General features: G+C 48.9%; 1 protein-coding gene across 3 annotated transcripts in view; it reads right to left on the bottom strand.

The window, feature by feature from the left end:
• The window catches only part of LOC126293356 (F-box/LRR-repeat protein 7-like), a 163,646-nt gene that overhangs the window by 22,639 nt on the left and 114,119 nt on the right, over positions 1-26,888 (bottom strand). For all 3 annotated transcript variants that reach the window (XM_049986560.1, XM_049986559.1, XM_049986558.1), the window contains 2 exons: positions 9,631-9,950; positions 6,683-6,868 (listed from right to left, as the gene is read on the bottom strand). In XM_049986560.1, the coding sequence (XP_049842517.1) occupies positions 6,683-6,868; positions 9,631-9,950 (506 nt within the window). The remainder of the gene's footprint in view (positions 1-6,682; positions 6,869-9,630; positions 9,951-26,888) is intronic.

Here is a 26,888-nt window from a genome sequence, read left to right as displayed (position 1 = left end):
TTGTCGTCAGCTACTGCCCTTTCCTTTTGCTCTCCAGCACTCACTGATTCTGCTCTGTGGGATGTTGCTGCTGACCTCCATTCTAGTGACCACTTCCCCCTTTGGATTCGCCTTCTGGATGAGGCTGTGGCACCTCTGTAGAGTTGACTGGACACTTTTCAGCTGTCTGGCTGTTTTGGGACACCGTGCCAGCGTCCACGAATGGGTCGACCGTGTTACGGCCATGATCTCCCGTGCTGCTGAATTGTCAATCCCACGGTCATCCGGTCATCCCGAGAGGCGTCCTGTCCCTCGGTGGACCACCAAGTGCCGTCCGAGCCCGCCGTGCAGCTCTGCGCCGCTTGAAGTGCCGTCCCTGAGCGGACAATCTTCCAGCCTTTCGGGCTGCGAGGGCCGAGGTGTGGCGAGTGATTAAAGAGTCTAAACGATGGTCGTGGCAATCGTTCTCAAACTCCGTCTCCCGCTCCACTAGTTCTACCAAAGTATGGGAAGCCATCGAGAGTATTTCCGGGAAACGCATCCGACTACCTGTCACGGCATTGCCGCATCAGGGACGTCTCCTCATGGCGCCAAGAGACTTTGCCAAACACTGGTCACGCATTTTGCGGAATCTACCGCCACTATGAACTGTGATACAGATTTCTGCCGCTACTGCACTGCCATCGAGAGGGGTCACTCGGACTTCCGGTCTCCAAATTCTGAACACTACAACTGCCCCTTCACAATGTGGGAACTGGATTCGGCGCTGTCTGTGACTCTTGATACTGTGCCCGGTCGTGATCAAATCCGGTACAGCATGCTGCAGCACTTGTCGCTGCCATTCGAGGAAGTTCTTCTGAATTGTTTTAATGTGATGTGGTTATCCGGCATGTTCCCTGACTCGTGGAGGGAGGCGATTTTGATTCCTCTCCTCAAACCGGTGAAGGACCGAACGCATCCCAGTAGTTATCGGAGTATTGTTTTGACAAGCTGTGTCGGGAAGACGTTGGAACGCGTGGTCAACTGTCACCTGGTTTGGCTGCCCGGGACCAGGCAGCTCCTTAGCCACTCTCAGTGTGGCTTTCGGAGATGTCGTTCAACTATAGAGAACTTGACCCTGCTAGAGGCGGCCATCCAGCAGGCCTTCCTACGTAACCAGCATTGTCTAGGTGTATTCTTTGACATTAGTAAGGCGTACGACATTACTTGGCGCTGCCTTAGCCTCAGTCAACTCCACCAGTGGGGCTTTCGTGGATGTCTCCGCATCTTCATTTAGTCCTTTCTTTCCCACCACCTCTTTCGATATCGGGTCGGTACTATGCTATCTGATTTGAACGTGCAGGAGAATGGTGTTCCTCAAGGAAGCGTTTCAAGTGTCACCCTCTTTGCCATCACCATTAACAGTATCACGACCATCAGGAGTCCGGCCCAGTGCTCCTTGTTTGTGGACGATTTTGCTGTTTTCTGTTCTTCCTCCGGTCTTGTCACTGCTAGTCGGCAGTTGCAGCTTACGATACAGTGATTAGAGGCACGGACTGCGAAGACGGGTTTTACCTTTTCTGCAGACAAATGTGTGTGTGTTCATTTTAATAGTTCTCGACGTGCTTTTACCTCCCCTGAATTGTGTCTGAGGGACACCATTCTTCCTTTTAGCGACACTGTGAGGTTTCCGGGCTTCACTTTTGATTCCAAATTGTCGTGGTTGCCACACCTTAAAGACCTCAACGTGCGGGCCCTGAAGACACTGAATATTTTGAAGTATCTGAGCCATTGGGCCTGGGGAGCTGATCGGGCGCGTCTGCTGCAGTTTTATACGGCTTTAGTCCGGTCGCGTCTTGACTATGGATGCACCGTGTACGGGTCAGCGAGGCCTTCGTATCTGAAGATCCTTGACGCAGTACACTGTGAGGGTATGAGGCTGGCCACTGGTGCCTCCCGTACCAGTCCCATCCCCAGCCTGTGTGCTGAGGCAGGGGAACAGCCGCTCGCCATCCGGCGGAAACTCCTCGTGGTGCGACGGGTGTGTCATTTCCTTGCCTGTCCTACCTCCCCTGCGTACCCTACCGTTGCCCGACCGCCTATGGAACGTTTCTTTTCCAGTCGTCCCAGGGCAACGAGACTGTTTGTGATTCGTGCCAAGCATTTGCTCGAGTCCCTCGGTATGGAGCGTGTGGCACCCCAACTCCAGGGTTTTACCTGCCTGCCTCCCTGGTTGCTCCAGAGGCCCAGCGTCCTTTTAGTACTGGAGGAGCTGCACTCCTGCATTTGTTTTTGCCTACTTATTTTACGATATTTTAAACCAGCATCCCGACCATGTACCAGTATTTACGGATAGCTCCCTGATTGAGTCGTCAAGTTACGGCTTCCTGCGGAGTTTACTATCTTTGATGCTGAATTGTTTGCGATCTTGCGGGCATTGGAGGAGATGAGATGTGTTTCTCAGTCACTCCACGAGTGCCCTTCAGACCGTGCAACACTTGTACCCAGCGGATACTGTCGTCCTGAACATCCACGATGCCCTACTCCACCTGCAACGGCAGGGGAAGGAGGTTTCCTTCTGCTGGGTGCCGGGGCACGTGGGTATTAGGGGAAACGAACTGGCAGATGTGGCTGCCAAATATGCATGTTCCCTCCCTCAAGTTGTCGAATGTGCCTTCCCCCTCCGTGCTGTTACCTCCCTCCTGCGTTTCCGTGTTATGCGTCAATGAGATGAGGAGTGGCTGGCAGTCGGTGAAAATAAGCTGCGTCTGGTCAAGGCCATCACGCGGCCATGGCGTACGTCCTACGAGTTGTGCAGGCGGGATGAGGTTCTCCTCACTCACCCCCGCATCGGTTTTTTACTCCGGTAAAACTCATGGTTTTTTATTCCGGCGGGAGGACCCCTGAATCTGCAGTGCTTGTGGCGTCCAGATTACTGTCAGCCACATTTTACTCGACTTTCCTTTATTCTCTGACCAGAGGGCGGTGGTTTCCTTGCCACCGGATTTGCCCTCTATTTTGTAAGATGATACAACAACTATGGTTAAGGTCTTACAGTTTTGTGTCCTGTCCAATTTGTTGCCTCGGATTTTAGGGAGAGGATTTTAATGTGTTGCTGGGTGGCTGGCTCATCCAGGTTTTAGGTAAGAGGTCCGCCAGTCACGATTACCTACTTGTTTCACTTCAATTTCTGTTCTCTTTTCCTTGTGTTTCCTTTCCTTTTTTAGTGCATTTCTTCTCCTCTTGTTTTCCCTCTCTATGTGAAGATTTGGAACAGCGTCAGGTCTTGTGTCTTTTAGCCGCTCTCCTTGTTCGCTGTCCATCTTCGTCCCTTCACCGCACGTGTTCCTGTTTCTATGCGTTTGGGCACTGATGACCATGCTGTTTAGCACCCTAAAACCTCAAACCACACACACACACACACACACACACACACACACACACACACACACACACACAGTTGAAAAGGAAGCCACGTAAGAGAGTTCAAGCTACAGAAAAAAATTAGCAGAGCTATGACTGGAAAAAACCTTTATTTGCAAGCCTCGACATTCTCACAATTTCTTCCATGTTTATATATGAAACACTTCTCTTTGAGTTAAAAAACCCACATCTTTTTGAGGGAAATTCATTTACACATACTTATGAAACAAGGCACAAACAAGATTACATGTTACATTGCCACAGACTAACATTATTCGAAAATACTCCATATTACATGGCTTTGAAGCTTAGCAAATAAAATCCATTCAAAGATGAAGGACTGTAAGTTAGAATCTAACTGTGCAAACATTGAAAATATTTAAAAAGCAAGCTGCTACTACAGTGTGGATGATTTTATAAACAGAGACAAGTAGGAGATAATATATCTGTTTTGTTTTCTTGTCCCCCCTCCCCCCCGACATTGCTTTCTATGTATATGCTTATGTTCCCTTTTACTGGAGGTATATGTTCTTTTTAAATGTGTCGATACTTGTAAACTATCGTGTGAACTATGTATCTAAATATGTAGATGTAAACACATATACTACGTTTATGGAAGTATGTGGTCTTTGAAGTATGTCCATATTTATAAACTACAGAAACAAACATGAAAAATACTTTAAAAGAATGATTTCAAACCACTGTGAAAATTTTAAGAAAAAGGAAGAAATCTAACATGATATTATCTTTTTGTGCAGTAATGCGCTTCTGGGAGAATCGATATGCATTATTTTAATGTATCTTGTTTTAGGTATCATTAGGTAGACACAGAATATTTCATTGATAAGTGACCAATGTTTCAATCAAATGACTGTATATAACCGGTCATTTGACAATAAAGATTCTGTTTTGTTCTGTTCCCCTCCCCACAGTCATCCCAGTTTCCTGCCAAGCTGTTGCCCCACCGAGCCCCGCATAGTGCTGCTCGAGACTGTGAAATGTGGACTACAATATCTTCGAGTGCAAGTCAGATGTAACAACAATGACAACCACAACCGATACATAAATAAAGTTCACAATCACGATTCGGTCCAATTCTTTAACTATTGCTCATCCCATGATCCACTGATGTCTGTCAGTGCTATCTCCTGACGAGTCTCGCCACAGTAATTTACAGTCAACCTAATACGATTCATTTTGTTAATTAGAAATCTAATTCTGGATTAATTTTCCTCGCTTCTCAGCTGAATGTCACCATGTTCTAAAGCTGATTAAAAGTTGGTAATGTTTTACCCATTGTTCTAATACATGAACAGCAACCGAATTTCTCACTTGCAATGCACTTGATAAATCCTTACAGTCTCTCATAATCAAATAAAATATTGATCTGGGGTCAGAATCGAGCAATGTGTTTTGAAGGACAACATTTCCGCTTTTGAATGTCCTGTTTACTTAAAAATTAGTATTAATGTTTCTATTGGGAAACCTCAAGACTCTTTCGATGCCCCCGGCCCTGCCCTCCTGAATTCTTCAAAATAAACCTGCACATGACCTCAGCTAGCAAAGCTTCATCTGTAAATGTAAGATACCCTCTATATACTCTATTAAACAATGTTAAAATGTTAATCTCAGCAGCAATAGTTTAATCTGCCAGTAGAAGGTGATGTCATATTTTCTGAATGGCAAATTTGGAAAAAAAAACACTCATTTTATAATCAGGTAAATACAGCAGTTACCTACTCGATGGGTCACTGAGCCCCCCCCTCCCCCCCCCCTTCTTTTCTTTCTTTTTTTCTTTCAAAATGAAAGGGCCGTGCCACCTGAATTCTTCCCACCGAAATCCACTTTCCTCAGTTCTGCAGGTGGGGCATTTACTTGCAATATACCTTTGTTCCTGTAACTCCCCTGGCCCCTCTCTCCATCAGCTTTTCCCCATCTTTATTAATGATCTTCCTCTTTGTTCCGAGACGAACAGCAAATTTACCCTGTTTGCCGATGATACCACAATTCTAATTGACGATCTGATTGATCATGATCTTGAACAAACTACAAATACTGTTTTTATTGACATCTTAAATTGGTTCTCCTCAAATGGTCTCTCACTCAATGCAGATAAAACTCATATGAAATTCCATACATCACAAAGTAATCTTGATGAAATTAACATAAAATGTAGAGATCAACCAATACAGAAAGTTGAAGATACAAAATTCCTGGGTGCTTACATAGACAGTAAATGTAATTACTCAGTTCACATTCTTAATCTATGTAAAAAAATTAGCTCGGCAACCTTTGTGTTATGGGTAATTTCTTCAGTGGCTGAAGTTGACACCATTAAGGTTGCCTACTTTGGCTACTTCCACTCATTGATGTCATATGCTATCATATTCTGGGGGAACCAACCACTTGCAAAAAAAGTTGTCAAAAAAAGGGCAACAAGAATAATGTGTGGGGTCCATCAAAGACATTCTTGCAGGCACTTGTTTCGGAAGATAGGTATCCTAACAACTGCCTCACAGTATATATATTTTTTTGCTGACCTTTGTGTGCAAAAATTATTCTATCTACCAGTAAATTCCATGGCTATAACACCAGAAACAAAAACAATCTACATTTCAAAATGAAATGTCTCACTGTGGTACAAATAGAAGTTTACTACTCCAGCATTAAGCTGTTCAATTCTCTACCACTACATATCAAATGTGTTCATACAGAACTGCCAAAATTTAATCTGAAAGAAAATGTATACCATCACTAAACTTATTGTGTCTAGAAGTAGTTCACTTCATTTTATTGTGCATTTGAGCATTAGCACACTTTTTGTAACAACACATTGGCTGTACCTGTATTTACTCTTGTAGGCCTAATATCTGATTTAAGTTTGTGCTCTTATCTTTAACCTTTATTTGAAAATCCTTTTTCTGTTAAATGGTTGTTATGTCATCTAGCTGACATTGTATCTCATACTGTATTTATAGTATGTCTTACTTAAACTACGTACAATTTGGCATTGAATTGCTCTTGTATTTATTGTAAGTTTAAATTGAAACCTGTACAATTTGACACGTTCCATGTCCTTGTGATTGACTCACTAACTGGATCTATGGAACAAGAAATAAATAAATCAGCCTATATTCCCTCCAATGCCCTCACTGGAGGCTCACACACGCTTCTGATCCCTCCAGAGCTCCTGCACAGCCGTTTTTCTTCTCTGCTCCTCCCACCTCCTCTTTAAACTGCATCTCCAACAGAATACTGCGTACACTCGTAAGAACTCTACACGTTCCGATATATGACTTACGTAAAAGCCAGAGCAGCAGTTCCGGGTGGTATTCGATCGGGGATGGACATCCTGAGTTCCCGCAAGTTCTTCAAGCTTCCGACGGTAGTGAACGCCTCTCTGGCCGAGTCACGGACTATGTCGTACTCGTAAAGTTCCAGACGTTCCAAGCTGTCGGCATATACCGGCAGCAACGGTACGACACGCCTGTGCAACAACAGAAATGGGGCTTGTGAAAATTATTCGTCTTCTGTCACATTTGAGAAGACCGCACAAATGGCATACACTATATTCCAACTCCAAATTAATGGTTCTTATTCTGCATTTGTAACATTTCTGTGTTCGACTGTCACCTTTACATCACTTGCCACTGAAATATGACATCATTACCATTACCACCACATTAATTTGCATTGAAAGTATACCTGTGAGGGACAGATTGTGTTGCTATACATTACACATCGTGGTGAGTGTCAGAGTACTGGGTACTAGGCCTTCTGTTGGGTACAAAACAGTCTTTTCATTGGACAGCTTTTAATGCTACTAAGGCTTGAACATAAATCGTACTTTATTGCCTTTAAAAAGTGAGCATTCAATATTTATGATGTTTATGCAACAGCTGACAACTTTGTGCTGCCATCTGTCGACTGTTGCTGTAACTTGGTAATTTATTCTCGATATATATATATATATATATATATATATATATATATATATATATATATATATATAGGCGTGAGAATATACTGCCAAAATGAAAATCTTCGTATAAAATATCTTCGTTAACAATACATACAGATCGTACAACATAGGTTTTCACAGCAGGTGTTTACCTCAGTCGAAACTTCGACGCCGAGAGGCTGTGCTCGAGAAGTAAACCTATTGTCTGACATTTCATTTCCAACTGTGGGAGGTATCTTCGGAGATAAATCTATGATCAGTAGGCTGTCTTTCACCTCAAAAGTTTTAACTGAAGATTCATATACTTAGTTATTCAAAAAGAAGGATCAGATTTCAAAAATTTATTTTTGACAAACTACAAAAGTAGAAGCACAATTTCAATGTTCCTGAACAGGAAAAGGTTTAGATTTCAATGTTTTAACAGTTATGCACTCATTCAATGGGAGCACCATTTCTTATATCAAAATGAAAACTCATTTCTGCCCATACACCAACGAACTCGTCTCTATCAAATTCACACCTTCAACAGCAGCACTGCACCTTTAATTGAACTTCTGTGTCCATTTCTGAAAAGTTTCCATTTCTCTCTGTATGGAGTTGCATTTCTATCCTTTATAGTATGTAAAAGATTAATCCCAGAAATATGCCCCTCCTCTTTGAATAACCCTGTATTTTGGCAAGTGTAGTCTTTTAAAATGACTGTCGTGTACGTGGCACGGACTGACAAGCCACAGTGGAAGAGATGCTCCCCACTAGCTTCGAATACGAGTAGGTGTGCAATCAAACATCGCACACTCATCGACAGGTGATACCGAGAGGGTAACCTACGCACCTGAAGTGTCCACGTTAGTAAGACAAAACTGGAAGTACAGGCAGCTTCTCCTGCAACACGGCAACTTTGGTAACAACCCAACTGATTTTTGTAGTTCAGTTATGCCCTGATCACTTTGTGAGTTCACCACTAATCTGAGAATGCAGTGTTTACAGTGAACTTTGTATTTCAGTGTGAAGCTTTTATTTCTGCCTGAAATCTGTTCCTCACTACAGACCAAGACCATGCGTAATTGCTGCTACTACTACAATACTACTACTACTATCACTATTATTATAAAGTTATATCACAACCATTGTCGTGTATTGGTATTTATCTAAATAATTTAATTACATTTTTGTGAGTTCAATGTCTCATTGCAAGACATGAAATATGCATTTGTGCTGACATGAATACATGAACAAAAGATGTTTATAGTTTTCCTCTCTCTCTCTCTCTCTCTCTCACACACACACACACACACACACACACACACACACAAACACACACACACACACACACACACCTAAGAGTGAGGTTTATTTTGTTCACATATTGTTGCCCCCATGTGTCAGCGTTATCAACAATGATTGAAAATATATGTGCTCACTGAACAATATCTATGGAAAATTCTATACTGTATTTATTTTTTAAATTTTGAGTGCATATTCCACAGGGAGTTATTTTTGTGTCTTTTTGTGTGTGCATGACAATGACAGTCCAGGCCACAGTGGTTCCTGATAATGGTTAATTGTGGACAATAGTTAATGTATCACAGGCAAAGGGACTCTGAGGTGTTTAACTGAGCTGTAGTATACTGAATTTTTACATCAAAGTGATGGGACCAGCTCTTGAGATACAGTTAAATCCCTGCTTACACTTTTCAGCAGAATGAGACACACACACACACACACACACACACACACACACACACACACACACACACACACACACACACACACACACACACATAGTGTAAGATACAGGAAAATGCAAAATACAGGAAAACATTGGAAACATCTATAGACTAATTTGTGTGTGGGGGGACAGGGGGAGGGGGGGGAGGGGGAGCGGGGGGAGGGGGGGGAGAGAACCCCTGGAAAACCCAAAATGTGCGAGTGAGACAGGTCTACCAGGTACTAACGAATCACGCAGAACTGAACTAGGCACAACTGTTAAATACAGTGGCACTATTAGATACGAGTGGAAGTAATTCCATAACAAATGTGACAGAAGATGTTTGAGGACATAGATATGTTTACTGAACTAGACCTAGCTTAAAGGCACTGTAACAATAATTAGATGTCTCCTTAACATTTTGTATCTCATATTCCTACATATATGAAAGGGTGAAATATGCTTAATGTCTTTTCTGTAGTGTGGAAAAATAACGAATGTACAAGAATAGTATTCGTCGAGCAAAAGTTGGCTCGAGTAAAAGTTAGACAATTGTACGAGGAGAGGTAATAGCACTCACCTCGTTCCACCCACCGACCACTTTATTCGTAAGCACTTTAGGGTGTTCTTCTTGGCATTCAGAAAGTACTTCAGATTGTCCGTATCGACAGACATACGTCCGAAGTCAATCTCGACCAGTCGGGGACACCCGTCACCCAGAGGTCTCAGCACACAAGGACGCAGGATGCAAGTCGTTCCCACGTATCTCTCTTGCAGACTCAGCACACGGAGGTGCTGCAGGCGCGACACCGCTTCCGAAAATTTCTCGGTCTTCAGCAGTTCGTCAGGTGCCGTCAGCACGCGTAGCCCAGAGCACTGCTCGACCAAGTTCTTCACCGTCTGCAACCGCACACTTCCTGTAGTATAGTAACAGTTGTAAGCTAAGGAGTGGGATACACTGAAACAAAAGAAGCACCATTAATGGTCGTTCAAACAGACACTTTCTGCCTCTTCTGAAGCACCTGACCAATTTCCAGCAACAGAAGTTGCACGGCAGCTAAACAGATGGCCACTGAGGAAGTCAGTAACTGTGGTGAACGACAGGAAAGCACCCGCACCGTCCACGCTCACGAAACTGACTTCTTGTCACCTAACAGAAGGCTGCTATTCCCTACAAACATGTGTCCTCCCTTCTGATGACTCCCGAGCCGGTTCATATTGACGATGTCGCAGCCGCTCGCACCACCGTGTGTCTTTTTTGATCCCAGAAAACACTCTGAATGGCCAACTGAACTCTACTCTTTTTCCTTGTAGTTAATTGACTATGTGCCACCCCAGTAATCATACATACATTGAGACAAAGTAGTTACTGGGCAAAAGCTCAATGGATTAGAATGGAAATATATTAGTGGAATTTCCTCAGTTCAGAAGGAGTTTTTCAGTAAAAAATGCTTACTACCCAAAAAGTTCATTTAGATCCATTATGGTTTATTTAATGGTTTTTATTTAGTTGTTTTAAGCTGTAATAAGATACCAATGCAGCACTTGACCAACGTTATTTTAAGAAACAAACTATCACGTACAGAAACAGCATTAAATGTCTGATTACATATGAGTTAATGTGTTACATATTTAATTTTCAGCATGTGAACAAGAAAAGGTAAGGTTTGAAATTATGTTTGAAGTGTGCTGAAAGTCAATGACCATCCTATTTATCAAACACTGGAGGAGTGTTATTCGGATAAATTTTTTCAGTTTTAAGCAAAATGCAGTCCTTCATATGTCTCAGTGCTTATGATTAAATATCTCCCTGGATATCACAAGATATGTTTAATTCAGTTGACAAAAGGAGAAAATATAAAAATCCAGCAAATGAGATTAACAGAAAATCCAAAATGGCTAAGCAGGAATGGTTTGAAGACAAAGGATCAGAAGTATATATAATCCGGTGCAAGATAGATACCACTGAAGGAAAGTTAGAGAGACATTTTCAGAAAAGTAAAGTATCTGTACAAATAACAAGAGGCCAGATGGAAAACCAGTCCTAAGCAAGAAGGGAAAGGTGACTGGTGGAAGGAGTATGCAAAAGGTGTACACAAGGGAAATGAACTTGAAGGCAATATTATGATAAAGCAAGAGGATGCAGATGAAGAAAAGATGGGAGATACAATACGATACGATACTGCGAGAGTCCAAACGAGGCCCCTAGAATAGACAACATTCCCTCTGAACTAATGATATCCTGGGGAGAGCCAGCTATAACAAAACTATTCCACCTGGTATGTAAGATATATGAGACAGGTAAAGTACCCTCAGACTCCAAGACGAATATCATAATTCCTAATATCATAATTCCTATTCCAAAGAAATCAAATGATGACAGGTCTGAATATTACCAAACTATCAGTTTCATAAGTTCTGGTTCCAAAATAGTAGCACGAATTCTTTTCACGTGAATCGAAAAACTGGTAGCACTCAACCTTGGGGAACATATTTTTGGATTCCAGAGAAACGTAGGGACGCCCGAGGCAATACTAACCCTATGACTTACCTTAGAAGATAGATTAAGGAAAGGCAAGCTTACACTTATAGCTTTTGTAGGGTCGCAGACAGCTTTTGACAATGTTAAGTGGGATACATTCTTTAGTTCCGAGGGTAGCAGGTGTAACGTGACAGGACCAAAACGTTATATACAACAGACACCAGGTGCAGTTACGAGTTGAGGGGCACGAAAAGGAAGGGAGTGAGACAGGGTTTTAGCCTATCCCCGATGTTATTCAGTCTCTACACTGAACGATCAGTAAACAAAACTACAGAAAAAATTGGAGTAGGAATTAAAGTTCAGGGAGAAGGAATAAAAACTTTGAGGCTTGCCGACGACATTGTAATTTTGTCAGGCAACAAAGAACTCAGAAGAGCAGTTGAACCGAGTGGATAGTGTCTTATGGAGAGAAGACAGGATACAAAGTAAAACAAAGGTAATGGAATGTAGTCAAATTAAATCACGGGATGCCGAGGGAATTAGATTCAGAAACAAGACACTAAAAGTAGTAGGTGAGTTTTGCTGATGAGGGCTTAAGTAGAGAGGATACAAACTGTAGACTGGTAATTGCATGAACAGAGTTTCTTAAGAAGAGAAATTTGTTGACACGAAACATGGATGTAAGTGTCAGAAAGTTGAAATGTGATGCTACAGAAGATTGCTGAAGATTAGACGGATAGATCCTATAATTAATGGAAAGGTACTGAACAGAAGTGGGGAAAAAAGAAATCTGTGGCATAAGTTGACTAAAAGAGCTCACTGGTTGACAGGACACATTCTGAAAAATCAAGCAATTACCAGTTTAGTACTGGAGGGAACTACTGGGGGTAAAATCATAATAAAATAAGAGAAAGCAGAGCTCAAACAGAAAGATTTAGGTTCGTTATTCCTGCATGCTCTTCAAGAGTGGAAAAGTACAGTGGTAGCTTAAGTGTGGTTCTATCAACTCTCTGCCAGGCACTTAATTGTGAATTGCAGAGTAATCATGTAGATGTCAAAGGGACCTACAGGGTGTACATAAAGTCCAGGAACACTTTCAATTACTTATTGCACAAGAACTAAACATTGTACAGATGTCATACATATTGCATTTTGAAGAGAAACTATGAAAGTTTTTTGTACAAAAATTCGACGTGCAAACAACAAGTGGCCCGCCAGACGTCAATATGGCAATCGAATTCTTGCCGTACCCGTCCCAGCATGGCACCGTCGACTGTGGCACTCACTTGCTGTATTCTTTTCCGGAGCTCTGCTACATCACGTGGCAGAGGTGGTACATACTCCAGATCTTTAATGCGTCCCCACAGAAAAAAGTCACACGGAGTGAGATCTGGTGATCGGGGAGGCCATTTCACGAAAGAGCTCTGTAGCATGGCCGATCCGTCGACGGGACAGCTCCGTGTTCAGGTACCCACAAACTTCACGATGAGAATGGGCTGGAGCTCCAGCCTCCTGAAGAACGAACGGAGAGTCCGATTGTATTCGAGGCATCAGCCATTGCTGAAACACGTCCAAGTAGGAATATCCAGTGACAGTGCTCTCGGCCGAGAAGAATCACCCGTACAGCTTTCGACGTGACAGGCAAAAAAAAAAACATTTATCTTGGGGGAATCACGCTCAAATTCAATGCATTCGTGTGGATGCTTTGTAGCCCAGATTCGACAATTATGTCTGTTCACTTTCCGATTAATAAAAGTAGCTTCACCACTAAAAATTTAGCAATCAACAATGCAATCCCCATTCTCATTCAGTTGTTGCCACTGTGAGCAAAACTCAAAACGCTCAACTTTGTTGTCATCACTGAGCTTCTGCACTAGCTCCAGTATGAACGGTTTCACAAACAGCTTCGGTCGCAGGACTTTCCACACTGTCATCGGAGCCATTTAGACTTCACAGGATGCACGACAAACTGATTTCTTTGGACTGCTTACGAATGTCCCTCATGTGTGCTCCACATTCACTTCACTCACACTGGGATGTCCGCTCGTCTTTGCCAGGCACAAGCAACCCATCATAACAAATTTGTTGTGCCAGAGGTAAACGGCCTTCCTCGTCAGTGGCTTCTTACCGCACTCAGTTATAAACATGTGTCGAACAGCTGTAGCACACTCATTTTTGTCCAACTCCGACACAAAGAAAGCTCACTCTGCACCTGAACTTGCACCATTTGCAACTAGTGGCGACTATCGGCAAATTACCAAACTGAGCTGTGGCAGCATATGTGAAAAAAACTTTCACGTTTTCTCTTCAAAATTACACATGTATGATACCTGTACAACGTTTGGTTCTTGTGCAGTAAATTATTGAAAGTGTTTCTGGGCTTTATGTACACCCTGTATATTGCAGTTATTTGGAGATGACATGTTGCTCATCAGATGCTAGAGTTTTGTCCCGAGTGGCTCTCCCAAGGCCATCAGTAGTTCTCATGGAATGTTGTCTACTCCCGGGGCCTTGTTTTGACTTAGGTCTTTCAGTGCTCTGTCAAACTCTTCATGCAGTGTCCTATCTCATCTTCACCTACATCCTCTTCCATTTCCATAATATTGCCCTTGAGTACATTGCCCTTGTATAGACCCTCTATATATTCCTTCCATCTTTCTGCTTTCCCTTCTTTTCTTAAAACTAGGTTTCCATCTGAGGTGTTATTCATACAAGCTCTTTTCTCCAAAGGTCTCTTTAATTTTTCTGTAGGCAGTATCTATCTTACCCCTAGTGAGATAAGCCTCTACATCCTTACATTTGTCCTCTAGCCATCTCTGCTTAGCCATTTTGCACTACTGTCGATCTCAGTTTTGAGACATTTGTATTCCTTTCTGCATGCTTCATTTACTGCATTTTTATATTTTCTCCTTTCATCAATTAAATTCAATATTTCTTCTGTTACCCAAGGATTTCTTGTGGCCCTCGTCTTCTTACCTACTTGATCCTCTGCTGCCTTCACTACTTCATCCCTCAGAGCTACCCATTCTTCTTCTACTGTATTTCTTTCCCTCATTCTCTTCAATTGTTCCCTTATGCCCTCCCTGAAACTCTGTACAACCGCTGGTTTAGTCAGTTTATCCAGGTCCCATCTCCTTAAATTCCCACGTTTTTGCAGTTTCTTCAGTTTTAGTCTACAGGTCATAACCAATAGATTGTGGTCAGAGTCCACATCTGCCCCTGGAAATGTCTTACAATTCAAAACTTGGTTTCTAAATCTCTGTCTTACCATTATATAATCTACCTGAAACCTGTCAGTATCTCCAGGTTTCTTCCATGTATACAACCTTCTTTTATGATTCTTGAACCAAGTGTTAGCTATTATTAAGTTATGCTCTGTGCAAAGTTGTACCAGGCAGCTTCCCCTTTCATTTCTTACCCCCAATCCACATTCACCTACTACGTTTCCTTCTCTTCCTTTTCCTACTACCGAATTCCAGTCACCCATGACTATTAAATTTTCGTCTCCCTTCACTATCTGAATAATTTCTTTTATCTCATCATACATTTCTTCAATTTCTTCGTCATCTGCAGAGCTAGTTGGCATATAAACTTGTGCTACTTTAGTAGGCGTGGGCTTCGTGTGTATCTTGGCCACAATAATGCGTTAACTATGCTGTTTGTAGTAGCTTACCCGCATTCCTATTTTTTTTATTCATTATTAAACCTACTCCTGTATTACCCCTATTTGATTTTGTATTTATAACCCTGTATTCACCTGATCAAAAGTCTTGTTCCTCCTGCCACCGAACTTCACTAACTCCCACTATATCTAACTTTAACCTATTCATTTCCCTTTTTAAATTTTCTAACCTAACTGCCCGATTAAGGGATCTGACATTCCACGCTCCGATCCGTAGGATGCCAGTTTTCTTTCTCCTGATAACGACGTCCTCTTGAGTAGTCCCCGCCCAGAGATCCTAATGGGGGACTATTTTACCTCCGGAATATTTTACCCCAGAGGACGCCATCATCATTTAATCATACAGTAAAGCTGCATGCCCTCGGGAAAAATTTTGGCCGTAGTTTCCCCTTGCTTTCAGCCGTTCGCAGTACCAGCACAGCAAGGCCGTTTTGGTTAGTGTTACAAGGCCAGTTCAGTCAATCATCCATAATGTTGCCCCTGCAACTGCTGAAAAGGCTGCTGCCCCTCTTCAGGAACCACACATTTATCTGGCCTCTCAACAGATACCCCTCCATTGTGGTTGCACCTATAGTATGGCTATCTGTATCGCTGAGGCATGTAAGCTTCGCCACCAATGGCAAGGTCTATGGTTCATGGGATGGTGTGTGTGTGTGTGTGTGTGTGTGTGTGTGTGTGTGTGTAAGTATACAGTCTGGTAATTTGTGTGCTGTGTGTTATGCAGCCTCAAGATGTGCAAAATTTTGAACTGAAATACTTGTTTTATATTTGACTTAGGATTATACCTCTCAATGAGTATATTATGACAGCATTTTCTTTTAAGTTTGGATAGTAATTATATTAAGTACTGAAAATCAATTCTTTGTTGCCCCTGTTGGCTGTTATGCAGCCAATCTGCAATGGGGACCATTATCGTGTCAGCAATTTCGTGATACAGATCTCAGCTGAGGCCCAACTTTGGCGTACATTACTACGAGCTTCGTGGCCATATAAGGCACTAACACTTTTGAATTAAAGCAAGCAAAAAAGATATCTGTAATAAGCTAACCAGAAGCTAGGTTCCATCCAAAAAACAACACTGCAACCTATTTATACAGAAGCAATGCCAAGCTGGTTATTTTGGCTCCTAATACCCAACATGGGTATTTGCAAGCAGAGGTAAAGTGACAGAAAGGTGAAGAGAAAGCTAACAGTCTGTGCAAACAAGACATAGTGTCTGCCAGTTCACTGACAACCACCCCCCCACCCCCCCCCCCCAAAAAAAAAAAAAAAAAAAAAAAAAAAAAAAAAATCGGTATACACTGTTTATGTTTAAACAGCAATCTGTTATACTACTTTCCAACATGATAATGCCCAGGCAAATGTAAGCAGTATTCACCTTCCATTGAGAGAAAGTCCTACAATTTCCTCAAGAGATGATTTGTTGACCCACACTTTCTTCACGCATCCCTGTTCACGTTTTTCTGGACCGTGTTTTGATGAAGACGTGAAGTAAATCATTACTAACTGATTTTGATCACAGGTGGCAAATTTGCATGACTGTTTGCAAAACTGTCCCCTACAACATGGGCCTCCAAAGTAGGTCACAAATGTACGAAACTAGCAGAAGCTAGTTATTAAGGTGATCTGAAAAATTTTTGGCCTAATCCTTATATCACAGGACTAGATGTGCAATTTCTGCCCTCTGCAGATTGGTAGAACTTAAGAAGTTCTGTGTGAAACTCCAAAGCAACTTAGTCCAGTAATTGGCTTCGTTTGAACTAGGTGCAGTGAGTGAATTCTCAGCAACACAGAAAGTCGGGTAGCCTATCGTGCAGTGCTACAGTTATTTCATTAAAGAAGGCTCAAAGCTGACAAAATTCGTTCGAGTTTCACCAAGGTGTACAGTGACTCTCCTGCTGAATTTAAATGAACCTGGGAGAGTCTCCGAGATAATCCAGTAGACAGACATCTTAAAACTGCAAATACACCAGAAACTGTTAAAGAATGGCACAATACGATCTCAGTAGATCGGCATATTGATATGCCTAAAATTGCAAAGTTGTAAGGATTTCAGAAGAACATATCAGCTACATTTCGTCAGATGAATTCTGCATGAGAAAACTTTGTGCAAGACTGTTGCTCAACCTGTTTACTGCGAATCGCAAATTAATCCACATGACAATTTCCGAACATTGTCAGCAATCACCATGTGGAAACATAGAAGTCTTTTTTTGATAAATTACAATTGTTGCTAAATACTTTTTACAAAAAAGAAACTGATTATTCTTTGTGGTGATTTCAATATTAATCTTCTAGTTGAAAGTCAACAAAAAAGGCAATTTTTGGACGTATTAAAGAGTTTCAACATGTCACCGCACATAAACAATTTAACTAGAATAACAAACACCTCCAGTAGCCTCATAGATAACATTTTCTCAAATATGTCAACAACTGACATAGAGGTAACAAACATAGATTTAGGATTGTCTGAGCACAATGCTCTCACCATTGAAATCCCTTTAAGGTCAAAGGAAGAGAAAGGTGTCAATAATATTTACAAAAGAAACTTCTCTGTGGACAGCTGTCATCAGTTCATAAGTATGCCAGAAAATGAAAATTGGTTAGATGTTATGAAACAAACAAGTACAGATGAGGCATATAGTGTATTTGCTTAGATTTATATGATGAACTTTGAGATGTGTTTTCCAAAGAAACTGACCAGAATCAAGTCTACTGGACACATAAAGTCAAGTTCTTGGATGACTCTTGGCATTAAGAAATCATGTGAAAACATAAAAAACTCAATTCAGAGTTGAGGGAATGTGCAGATACTGATTTTATAGAATATGTAAAAAATTATAGAAAAATATGCTGCAGAGTAATTGCAAATGCAAAGTTACTAAGTAATGATATGGGCACTAAGTAATGATATGGGCACAGACTGCTGTGCGAGATGGGAGAAAATCTGGGTGGTGGGAGTAAGGAGGAGGCTGGGGGTGGGAATGGGAAGGGATGGCAGGATAGGAGTGTGGGACAGTAAAGTGCTGCTGGTGGGAGTGTAAGGGACAGGGTGGGGAGAGGGGAGGGCAGTCGGGAGAGTAGACAGGGGGCAGGGGGTGGGAATGGTGGGAGTAAGGAGGAGGCTGGGGGTGGTAGTGGGACAGGATGGCAGGATAGGAGTGGGGGACAGTAAAGTGCTCCTGGTGGGAGTGTAAGGGACAGGGTGGGGAGAGGGGAGGGCAGCCGGGAGAGTAGAGAGGGGGCAGGGGGTGGGAATGGTGGGAGTAAGGAGGAGGTTGGGGGTGGCTGTGGGACAGGATGGCAGGATAGGAGTGGGGGACATTAAAGTGCTGCTGGTGGGAGTGTAAGGGACAGGGTGGGGAGAGGGGAGGGCAGCCGGGAGAGTAGAGAGGGGGCAGGGGGTGGGAATGGTGGGAGTAAGGAGGAGGCTGGGGGTGGCTGTGGGACAGGATGGCAGGATAGGAGTGTGGGACAGTAAAGTGCTGCTGGTGGGAGTGTAAGGGACAGGGTGGGGAGAGGGGAGGGCAGCCAGGAGAGTAGAGAGGGGGCAGGGGATGGGAATGGTGGGAGTAAGGAGGAGGCTGGGGGTGGCTGTGGGACAGGATGGCAGGATAGGAGTGGGGGACAGTAAAGTGCTGCTGGTGGGAGTGTAAGGGACAGGGTGGGGAGAGGGGAGGGCAGCCGGGAGAGTAGAGAGGGGGGCAGGGGGTGGGAATGGTGGGAGTAAGGAGGAGGCTGGGGGTGGTAGTGGGACAGGATGGCAGGATAGGAGTGGGGGACAGTAAAGTGCTGCTGGTGGGAGTGTAAGGGACAGGTGGGGAGAGGGGAGGGCAGCCGGGAGAGTAGAGAGGGGGTAGGGGGTGGGAATGGTGGGAGTAAGGGGGAGGCTGGGGGTGGTAGTGGGACAGGATGGCAGGATAGGAGTGGGGGACAGTAAAGTGCTCCTGGTGGGAGTGTAAGGGACAGGGTGGGGAGAGGGGAGGGCAGCCGGGAGAGTAGAGAGGGGGCAGGGGGTGGGAATGGTGGGAGTAAGGAGGAGGCTGGGGGTGGTAGTGGGACGGGATGGCAGGATAGGAGTGTGGGACAGTAAAGTGCTGCTGGTGGGAGTGTAAGGGACAGGGTGGGGAGAGGGGAGGGCAGTCGGGAGAGTAGACAGGGGGCAGGGGGTGGGAATGGTGGGAGTAAGGAGGAGGCTGGGGGTGGTAGTGGGACAGGATGGCAGGATAGGAGTGGGGGACAGTAAAGTGCTCCTGGTGGGAGTGTAAGGGACAGGGTGGGGAGAGGGGAGGGCAGCCGGGAGAGTAGAGAGGGGGCAGGGGGTGGGAATGGTGGGAGTAAGGAGGAGGCTGGGGGTGGTAGTGGGACAGGATGGCAGGATAGGAGTGGGGGACAGTAAAGTGCTGCTGGTGGGAGTGTAAGGGACAGGGTGGGGAGAGGGGAGGGCAGCCGGGAGAGTAGAGAGGGGGCAGGGGGTGGGAATGGTGGGAGTAAGGAGGAGGCTGGGGGTGGTAGTGGGACAGGATGGCAGGATAGGAGTGGGGGACAGTAAAGTGCTGCTGGTGGGAGTGTAAGGGACAGGGTGGGGAGAGGGGAGGGCAGCCGGGAGAGTAGAGAGGGGGCAGGGGGTGGGAATGGTGGGAGTAAGGAGGAGGCTGGGGGTGGCTGTGGGACAGGATGGCAGGATAGGAGTGGGGGACAGTAAAGTGCTGCTGGTGGGAGTGTAAGGGACAGGGTGGGGAGAGGGGAGGGCAGCCGGGAGAGTAGAGAGGGGGCAGGGGGTGGGAATGGTGGGAGTAAGGAGGAGGCTGGGGGTGGTAGTGGGACAGGATGGCAGGATAGGAGTGGGGGACAGTAAAGTGCTGCTGGTGGGAGTGTAAGGGACAGGGTGGGGAGAGGGGAGGGCAGCCGGGAGAGTAGAGAGGGGGCAGGGGGTGGGAATGGTGGGAGTAAGGAGGAGGCTGGGGGTGGTAGTGGGACAGGATGGCAGGATAGGAGTGGGGGACAGTAAAGTGCTCCTGGTGGGAGTGTAAGGGACAGGGTGGGGAGAGGGGAGGGCAGCCGGGAGAGTAGAGAGGGGGCAGGGGGTGGGAATGGTGGGAGTAAGGAGGAGGCTGGGGGTGGTAGTGGGACAGGATGGCAGGATAGGAGTGGGGGACAGTAAAGTGCTGCTGGTGGGAGTGTAAGGGACAGGGTGGGGAGAGGGGAGGGCAGCCGGGAGAGTAGAGAGTGGGCAGGGGGTGGGAATGGTGGGAGTAAGGAGGAGGCTGGGGGTGGCTGTGGGACAGGATGGCAGGATAGGAGTGGGGGACATTAAAGTGCTGCTGGTGGGAGTGTAAGGGACAGGGTGGGGAGAGGGGAGGGCAGCCGGGAGAGTAGAGAGGGGGCAGGGGATGGGAATGGTGGGAGTAAGGAGGAGGCTGGGTGTGGCTGTGGGACAGGATGGCAGGATAGGAGTGGGGGACAGTAAAGTGCTGCTGGTGGGAGTGTAAGGGACAGGGTGGGGAGAGGGGAGGGCAGCCAGGAGAGTAGAGAGGCGGCAGGGGATGGGAATGGTGGGAGTAAGGAGGAGGCTGGGGGTGGCTGTGGGACAGGATGGCAGGATAGGAGTGGGAGACATTAAAGTGCTGCTGGTGGGAGTGTAAGGGACAGGGTGGGGAGAGGGGAGGGCAGCCGGAAGAGTAGAGAGGGGGCAGGGGGTGGGAATGGTGGGAGTAAGGAGGAGGTTGGGGGTGGCTGTGGGACAGGATGGCAGGATAGGAGTAGGGGACATTAAAGTGCTGCTGGTGGGAGTGTAAGGGACAGGGTGCAGAGAGGGGAGGGCAGCCGGGAGAGTAGAGAGGGGGCAGGGGGTGCGAATGGTGGGAGTAAGGAGGAGGCTGGGGGTGGCTGTGGGACAGGATGGCAGGATAGGAGTGGGGGACAGTAAAGTGCTGCTGGTGGGAGTGTAAGGGACAGGGTGGGGAGAGGGGAGGGCAGCCAGGAGAGTAGAGAGGGGGCAGGGGATGGGAATGGTGGGAGTAAGGAGGAGGCTGGGGGTGGCTGTGGGACAGGATGGCAGGATAGGAGTGGGGGACAGTAAAGTGCTGCTGGTGGGAGTGTAAGGGACAAGGTGGGGAGAGGGGAGGGCAGTCGAGAGAGTAGAGAGGGGGCAGGGGTGGGAATGGTGGGAGTAAGGAGGAGGCTGGGGGTGGTAGTGGGACAGGATGGCAGGATAGGAGTGGGGGACATTAAAGTGCTGCTGGTGGGAGTGTAAGGGACAGGGTGGGGAGAGGGGAGGGCAGCCGGGAGAGTAGAGAGGGGGCAGGGGGTGGGAATGGTGGGAGTAAGGAGGAGGCTGGGGGTGGCTGTGGGACAGGATGGCAGAATAGGAGTGGGGGACAGTAAAGTGCTGCTGGTGGGAGTGTAAGGGACAGGGTGGGGAGAGGGGAGGGCAGCCGGGAGAGTAGAGAGGGGGCAGGGGGTGGGAATGGTGGGAGTAAGGAGGAGGCTGGGAGTGGCTGTGGGACAGGATGGCAGGATAGGAGTGGGGGACAGTAAAGTGCTGCTGGTGGGAGTGTAAGGGACAGGGTGGGGAGAGGGGAGGGCAGCCGGGAGAGTAGAGAGGGGGCAGGGGGTGGGAATGGTGGGAGTAAGGAGGAGGCTGGGGGTGGTAGTGGGACAGGATGGCAGGATAGGAGTGGGGGACAGTAAAGTGCTGCTGGTGGGAGTGTAAGGGACAGGGTGGGGAGAGGGGAGGGCAGCCAGGAGAGTAGAGAGGGGGCAGGGGATGGGAATGGTGGGAGTAAGGAGGAGGCTGGGGGTGGCTGTGGGACAGGATGGCAGGATAGGAGTGGGGGACAGTAAAGTGCTGCTTGTGGGGGTGTAAGGGACAAGGTGGGGAGAGGGGAGGGCAGTCGAGAGAGTAGAGAGGGGGCAGGGGGTGGGAATGGTGGGAGTCAGGAGGAGGCTGGGGGTGGTAGTGGGACAAGATGGCAGGATAGGAGTGGCGGACAGTAAAGTGCTGCTGGTGGGAGTGTAAGGGATAGGGTGGGGAGAGGGGAGGGCAGCCGGGAGAGTAGAGAGGGGGCAGGGAGTGGGAATGGTGGGAGTAAGGAGGAGGCTGGGGGTGGTAGTGGGACAGGATGGCAGGATAGGAGTGGGGGACAGTAAAGTGCTGCTGGCGGGAGTGTAAGGGACAGGGTGGGGAGAGGGGAGGGCAGTCGGGAGAGTGGAGAGGGGGCAGGGGGTGGGAATGGTGGGAGTAAGGAGGAGGCTGGGGTGGTTGTGGGACAGGATGGCAGGATAGGAGTGGGGGACAGTAAAGTGCTGCTGGTGGGAGTGTAAGGGACAGGGTGGGGAGAGGGGAGGGCAGTCGGGAGAGTGGAGAGGGGGCAGGGGGTGGGAATGGTAGGAGTAAGGAGGAGGCTGGGGGTGGTAGTGGGACAAGATGGCAGGATAGGAGTGGCGGACAGTAAAGTGCTGCTGGTGGGAGTGTAAGGGACAGGGTGGGGAGAGGGGAGGGAAGCCGGGAGAGTAGAGAGGGGGCAGGGGGTGGGAATGGTGGGAGTAAGGAGGAGGCTGGGGGTGGCTGTGGGACAGGATGGCAGGATAGGAGCGGGGGACAGTAAAGTGCTGCTGGTGGGAGTGTAAGGGACAGGGTGGGGAGAGGGGAGGGCAGCCGGGAGAGTAGAGAGGGGGCAGGGGGTGGGAATGGTGGGAGTAAGGAGGAGGCTGGGGGTGGCTGTGGGACAGGATGGCAGGATAGGAGTGGGGGACAGTAAAGTGCTGCTGGTGGGAGTGTAAGGGACAGAGTGGGGAGAGGGGAGGGCAGCCGGGAGAGTAGAGAGGGGGCAGGGGGTGGGAATGGTGGGAGTAAGGAGGAGGCTGGGGGTGGTAGTGGGACAGGATGGCAGGATAGGAGTGGGGGACAGTAAAGTGCTGCTGGTGGGAGTGTAAGGGACATGGTGGGGAGAGGGGAGGGCAGCCGGGAGAGTAGAGAGGGGGCAGGGGGTGGGAATGGTGGGAGTAAGGAGGAGGCTGGGGGTGGTAGTGGGACAGGATGGCAGGATAGGAGTGGGGGACAGTAAAGTGCTGCTGGTGGGAGTGTAAGGGACAGGGTGGGGAGAGGGGAGGGCAGCCGGGAGAGTAGAGAGGGGGCTGGGGGTGGGAATGGTGGGAGTAAGGAGGAGGCTGGGGGTGGCTGTGGGACAGGATGGCAGGATTGGAGTGGGGGACATTAAAGTGCTGCTGGTGGGAGTGTAAGGGACAGGGTGGGGAGAGGGGAGGGCAGCCGGGAGAGTAGAGAGGGGGCAGGGGGTGGGAATGGTGGGAGTAAGGAGGAGGTTGGGGGTGGCTGTGGGACAGGATGGCAGGATAGGAGTAGGGGACATTAAAGTGCTGCTGGTGGGAGTGTAAGGGACAGGGTGCAGAGAGGGGAGGGCAGCCGGGAGAGTAGAGAGGGGGCAGGGGGTGCGAATGGTGGGAGTAAGGAGGAGGCTGGGGGTGGCTGTGGGACAGGATGGCAGGATAGGAGTGGGGGACAGTAAAGTGCTGCTGGTGGGAGTGTAAGGGACAGGGTGGGGAGTGGGGAGGGCAGCCAGGAGAGTAGAGAGGGGGCAGGGGATGGGAATGGTGGGAGTAAGGAGGAGGCTGGGGGTGGCTGTGGGACAGGATGGCAGGATAGGAGTGGGGGGACAGTAAAGTGCTGCTGGTGGGAGTGTAAGGGACAAGGTGGGGAGAGGGGAGGGCAGTCTGGAGAGTAGAGAGGGGGCAGGGGGTGGGAATGGTGGGAGTAAGGAGGAGGCTGGGGGTGGTAGTGGGACAGGATGGCAGGATAGGAGTGGGGGACATTAAAGTGCTGCTGGTGGGAGTGTAAGGGACAGGGTGGGGAGAGGGGAGAGCAGCCGGGAGAGTAGAGAGGGGGCAGGGGGTGGGAATGGTGGGAGTAAGGAGGAGGCTGGGGGTGGCTGTGGGACAGGATGGCAGAATAGGAGTGGGGGACAGTAAAGTGCTGCTGGTGGGAGTGTAAGGGACAGGGTGGGGAGAGGGGAGGGCAGCCGGGAGAGTAGAGAGGGGGCAGGGGGTGGGAATGGTGGGAGTAAGGAGGAGGCTGGGGGTGGCTGTGGGACAGGATGGCAGGATAGGAGTGGGGGACAGTAAAGTGCTGCTTGTGGGGGTGTAAGGGACAAGGTGGGGAGAGGGGAGGGCAGTCGAGAGAGTAGAGAGGGGGCAGGGGGTGGGAATGGTGGGAGTCAGGAGGAGGCTGGGGGTGGTAGTGGGACAAGATGGCAGGATAGGAGTGGCGGACAGTAAAGTGCTGCTGGTGGGAGTGTAAGGGATAGGGTGGGGAGAGGGGAGGGCAGCCGGGAGAGTAGAGAGGGGGCAGGGAGTGGGAATGGTGGGAGTAAGGAGGAGGCTGGGGGTGGTAGTGGGACAGGATGGCAGGATAGGAGTGGCGGACAGTAAAGTGCTGCTGGCGGGAGTGTAAGGGACAGGGTGGGGAGAGGGGAGGGCAGTCGGGAGAGTGGAGAGGGGGCAGGGGGTGGGAATGGTGGGAGTAAGGAGGAGGCTGGGGTGGTTGTGGGACAGGATGGCAGGATAGGAGTGGGGGACAGTAAAGTGCTGCTGGTGGGAGTGTAAGGGACAGGGTGGGGAGAGGGGAGGGCAGTCGGGAGAGTAGAGAGGGGGCAGGGGGTGGGAATGTTGGGAGTAAGGAGGAGGCTGGGGGTGGCTGTGGGACAGGATGGCAGGATAGGAGTGGGGGACAGTAAAGTGCTGCTGGTGGGAGTGTAAGGGACAGGGTGGGGAGAGGGGAGGGCAGCCGGGAGAGTAGAGAGGGGGCAGGGGGTGGGAATGGTGGGAGTAAGGAGGAGGCTGGGGGTGGCTGTGGGACAGGATGGCAGGATAGGAGTGGGGGACAGTAAGGTGCTGCTGGTGGGAGTGTAAGGGACAGGGTGGGGAGAGGGGAGGGCAGCCAGGAGAGTAGAGAGGGGGCAGGGGATGGGAATGGTGGGAGTAAGGAGGAGGCTGGGGGTGGCTGTGGGACAGGATGGCAGGATAGGAGTGGGGGACAGTAAAGTGCTGCTGGTGGGAGTGTAAGGGACAAGGTGGGGAGAGGGGAGGGCAGTCGAGAGAGTAGAGAGGGGGCAGGGGGTGGGAATGGTGGGAGTAAGGAGGAGGCTGGGGGTGGTAGTGGGACAGGATGGCAGGATAGGAGTGGGGGACATTAAAGTGCTGCTGGTGGGAGTGTAAGGGACAGGGTGGGGAGAGGGGAGGGCAGCCGGGAGAGTAGAGAGGGGGCAGGGGGTGGGAATGGTGGGAGTAAGGAGGAGGCTGGGGGTGGCTGTGGGACAGGATGGCAGAATAGGAGTGGGGGACAGTAAACTGCTGCTGGTGGGAGTGTAAGGGACAGGGTGGGGAGAGGGGAGGGCAGCCGGGAGAGTAGAGAGGGGGCAGGGGGTGGGAATGGTGGGAGTAAGGAGGAGGCTGGGGGTGGCTGTGGGACAGGATGGCAGGATAGGAGTGGGGGACAGTAAAGTGCTGCTGGTGGGAGTGTAAGGGACAGGGTGGGGAGAGGGGAGGGCAGCCGGGAGAGTAGAGAGGGGGCAGGGGGTGGGAATGGTGGGAGTAAGGAGGAGGCTGGGGGTGGTAGTGGGACAGGATGGCAGGATAGGAGTGGGGGACAGTAAAGTGCTGCTGGTGGGAGTGTAAGGGACAGGGTGGGGAGAGGGGAGGGCAGCCAGGAGAGTAGAGAGGGGGCAGGGGATGGGAATGGTGGGAGTATGGAGGAGGCTGGGGGTGGCTGTGGGACAGGATGGCAGGATAGGAGTGGGGGACAGTAAAGTGCTGCTTGTGGGGGTGTAAGGGACAAGGTGGGGAGAGGGGAGGGCAGTCGAGAGAGTAGAGAGGGGGCAGGGGGTGGGGATGGTGGGAGTCAGGAGGAGGCTGGGGGTGGTAGTGGGACAAGATGGCAGGATAGGAGTGGCGGACAGTAAAGTGCTGCTGGTGGGAGTGTAAGGGATAGGGTGGGGAGAGGGGAGGGCAGCCGGGAGAGTAGAGAGGGGGCAGGGAGTGGAAATGGTGGGAGTAAGGAGGCGGCTGGGGGTGGTAGTGGGACAGGATGGCAGGATAGGAGTGGGGGACAGTAAAGTGCTGCTGGCGGGAGTGTAAGGGACAGGGTGGGGAGAGGGGAGGGCAGTTGGGAGAGTGGAGAGGGGGCAGGGGGTAGGAATGGTGGGAGTAAGGAGGAGGCTGGGGTGGTTGTGGGACAGGATGGCAGGATAGGAGTGGGGGACAGTAAAGTGCTGCTGGTGGGAGTGTAAGGGACAGGGTGGGGAGAGGGGAGGGCAGTCGGGAGAGTAGAGAGGGGGCAGGGGGTGGGAATGTTGGGAGTAAGGAGGAGGCTGGGGGTGGCTGTGGGACAGGATGGCAGGATAGGAGTGGGGGACAGTAAAGTGCTGCTGGTGGGAGTGTAAGGGACAGGGTGGGGAGAGGGGAGGGCAGCCGGGAGAGTAGAGAGGGGGCAGGGGGTGGGAATGGTGGGAGTAAGGAGGAGGCTGGGGGTGGTTGTGGGACAGGATGGCAGGATAGGAGTGGCGGACAGTAAAGTGCTGCTGGTGGGAGTGTAAGGGACAGGGTGGGGAGAGGGGTGGGCAGTCGGGAGAGTAGAGAGGGGGCAGGGGGTGGGAATGGT

The sequence above is a fragment of the Schistocerca gregaria genome, chromosome 10, assembly GCF_023897955.1.
Source record: "Schistocerca gregaria isolate iqSchGreg1 chromosome 10, iqSchGreg1.2, whole genome shotgun sequence".
Taxonomy (NCBI): domain Eukaryota; kingdom Metazoa; phylum Arthropoda; class Insecta; order Orthoptera; family Acrididae; genus Schistocerca; species Schistocerca gregaria.
This window is presented reverse-complemented; position numbering and strand designations above follow the sequence as displayed.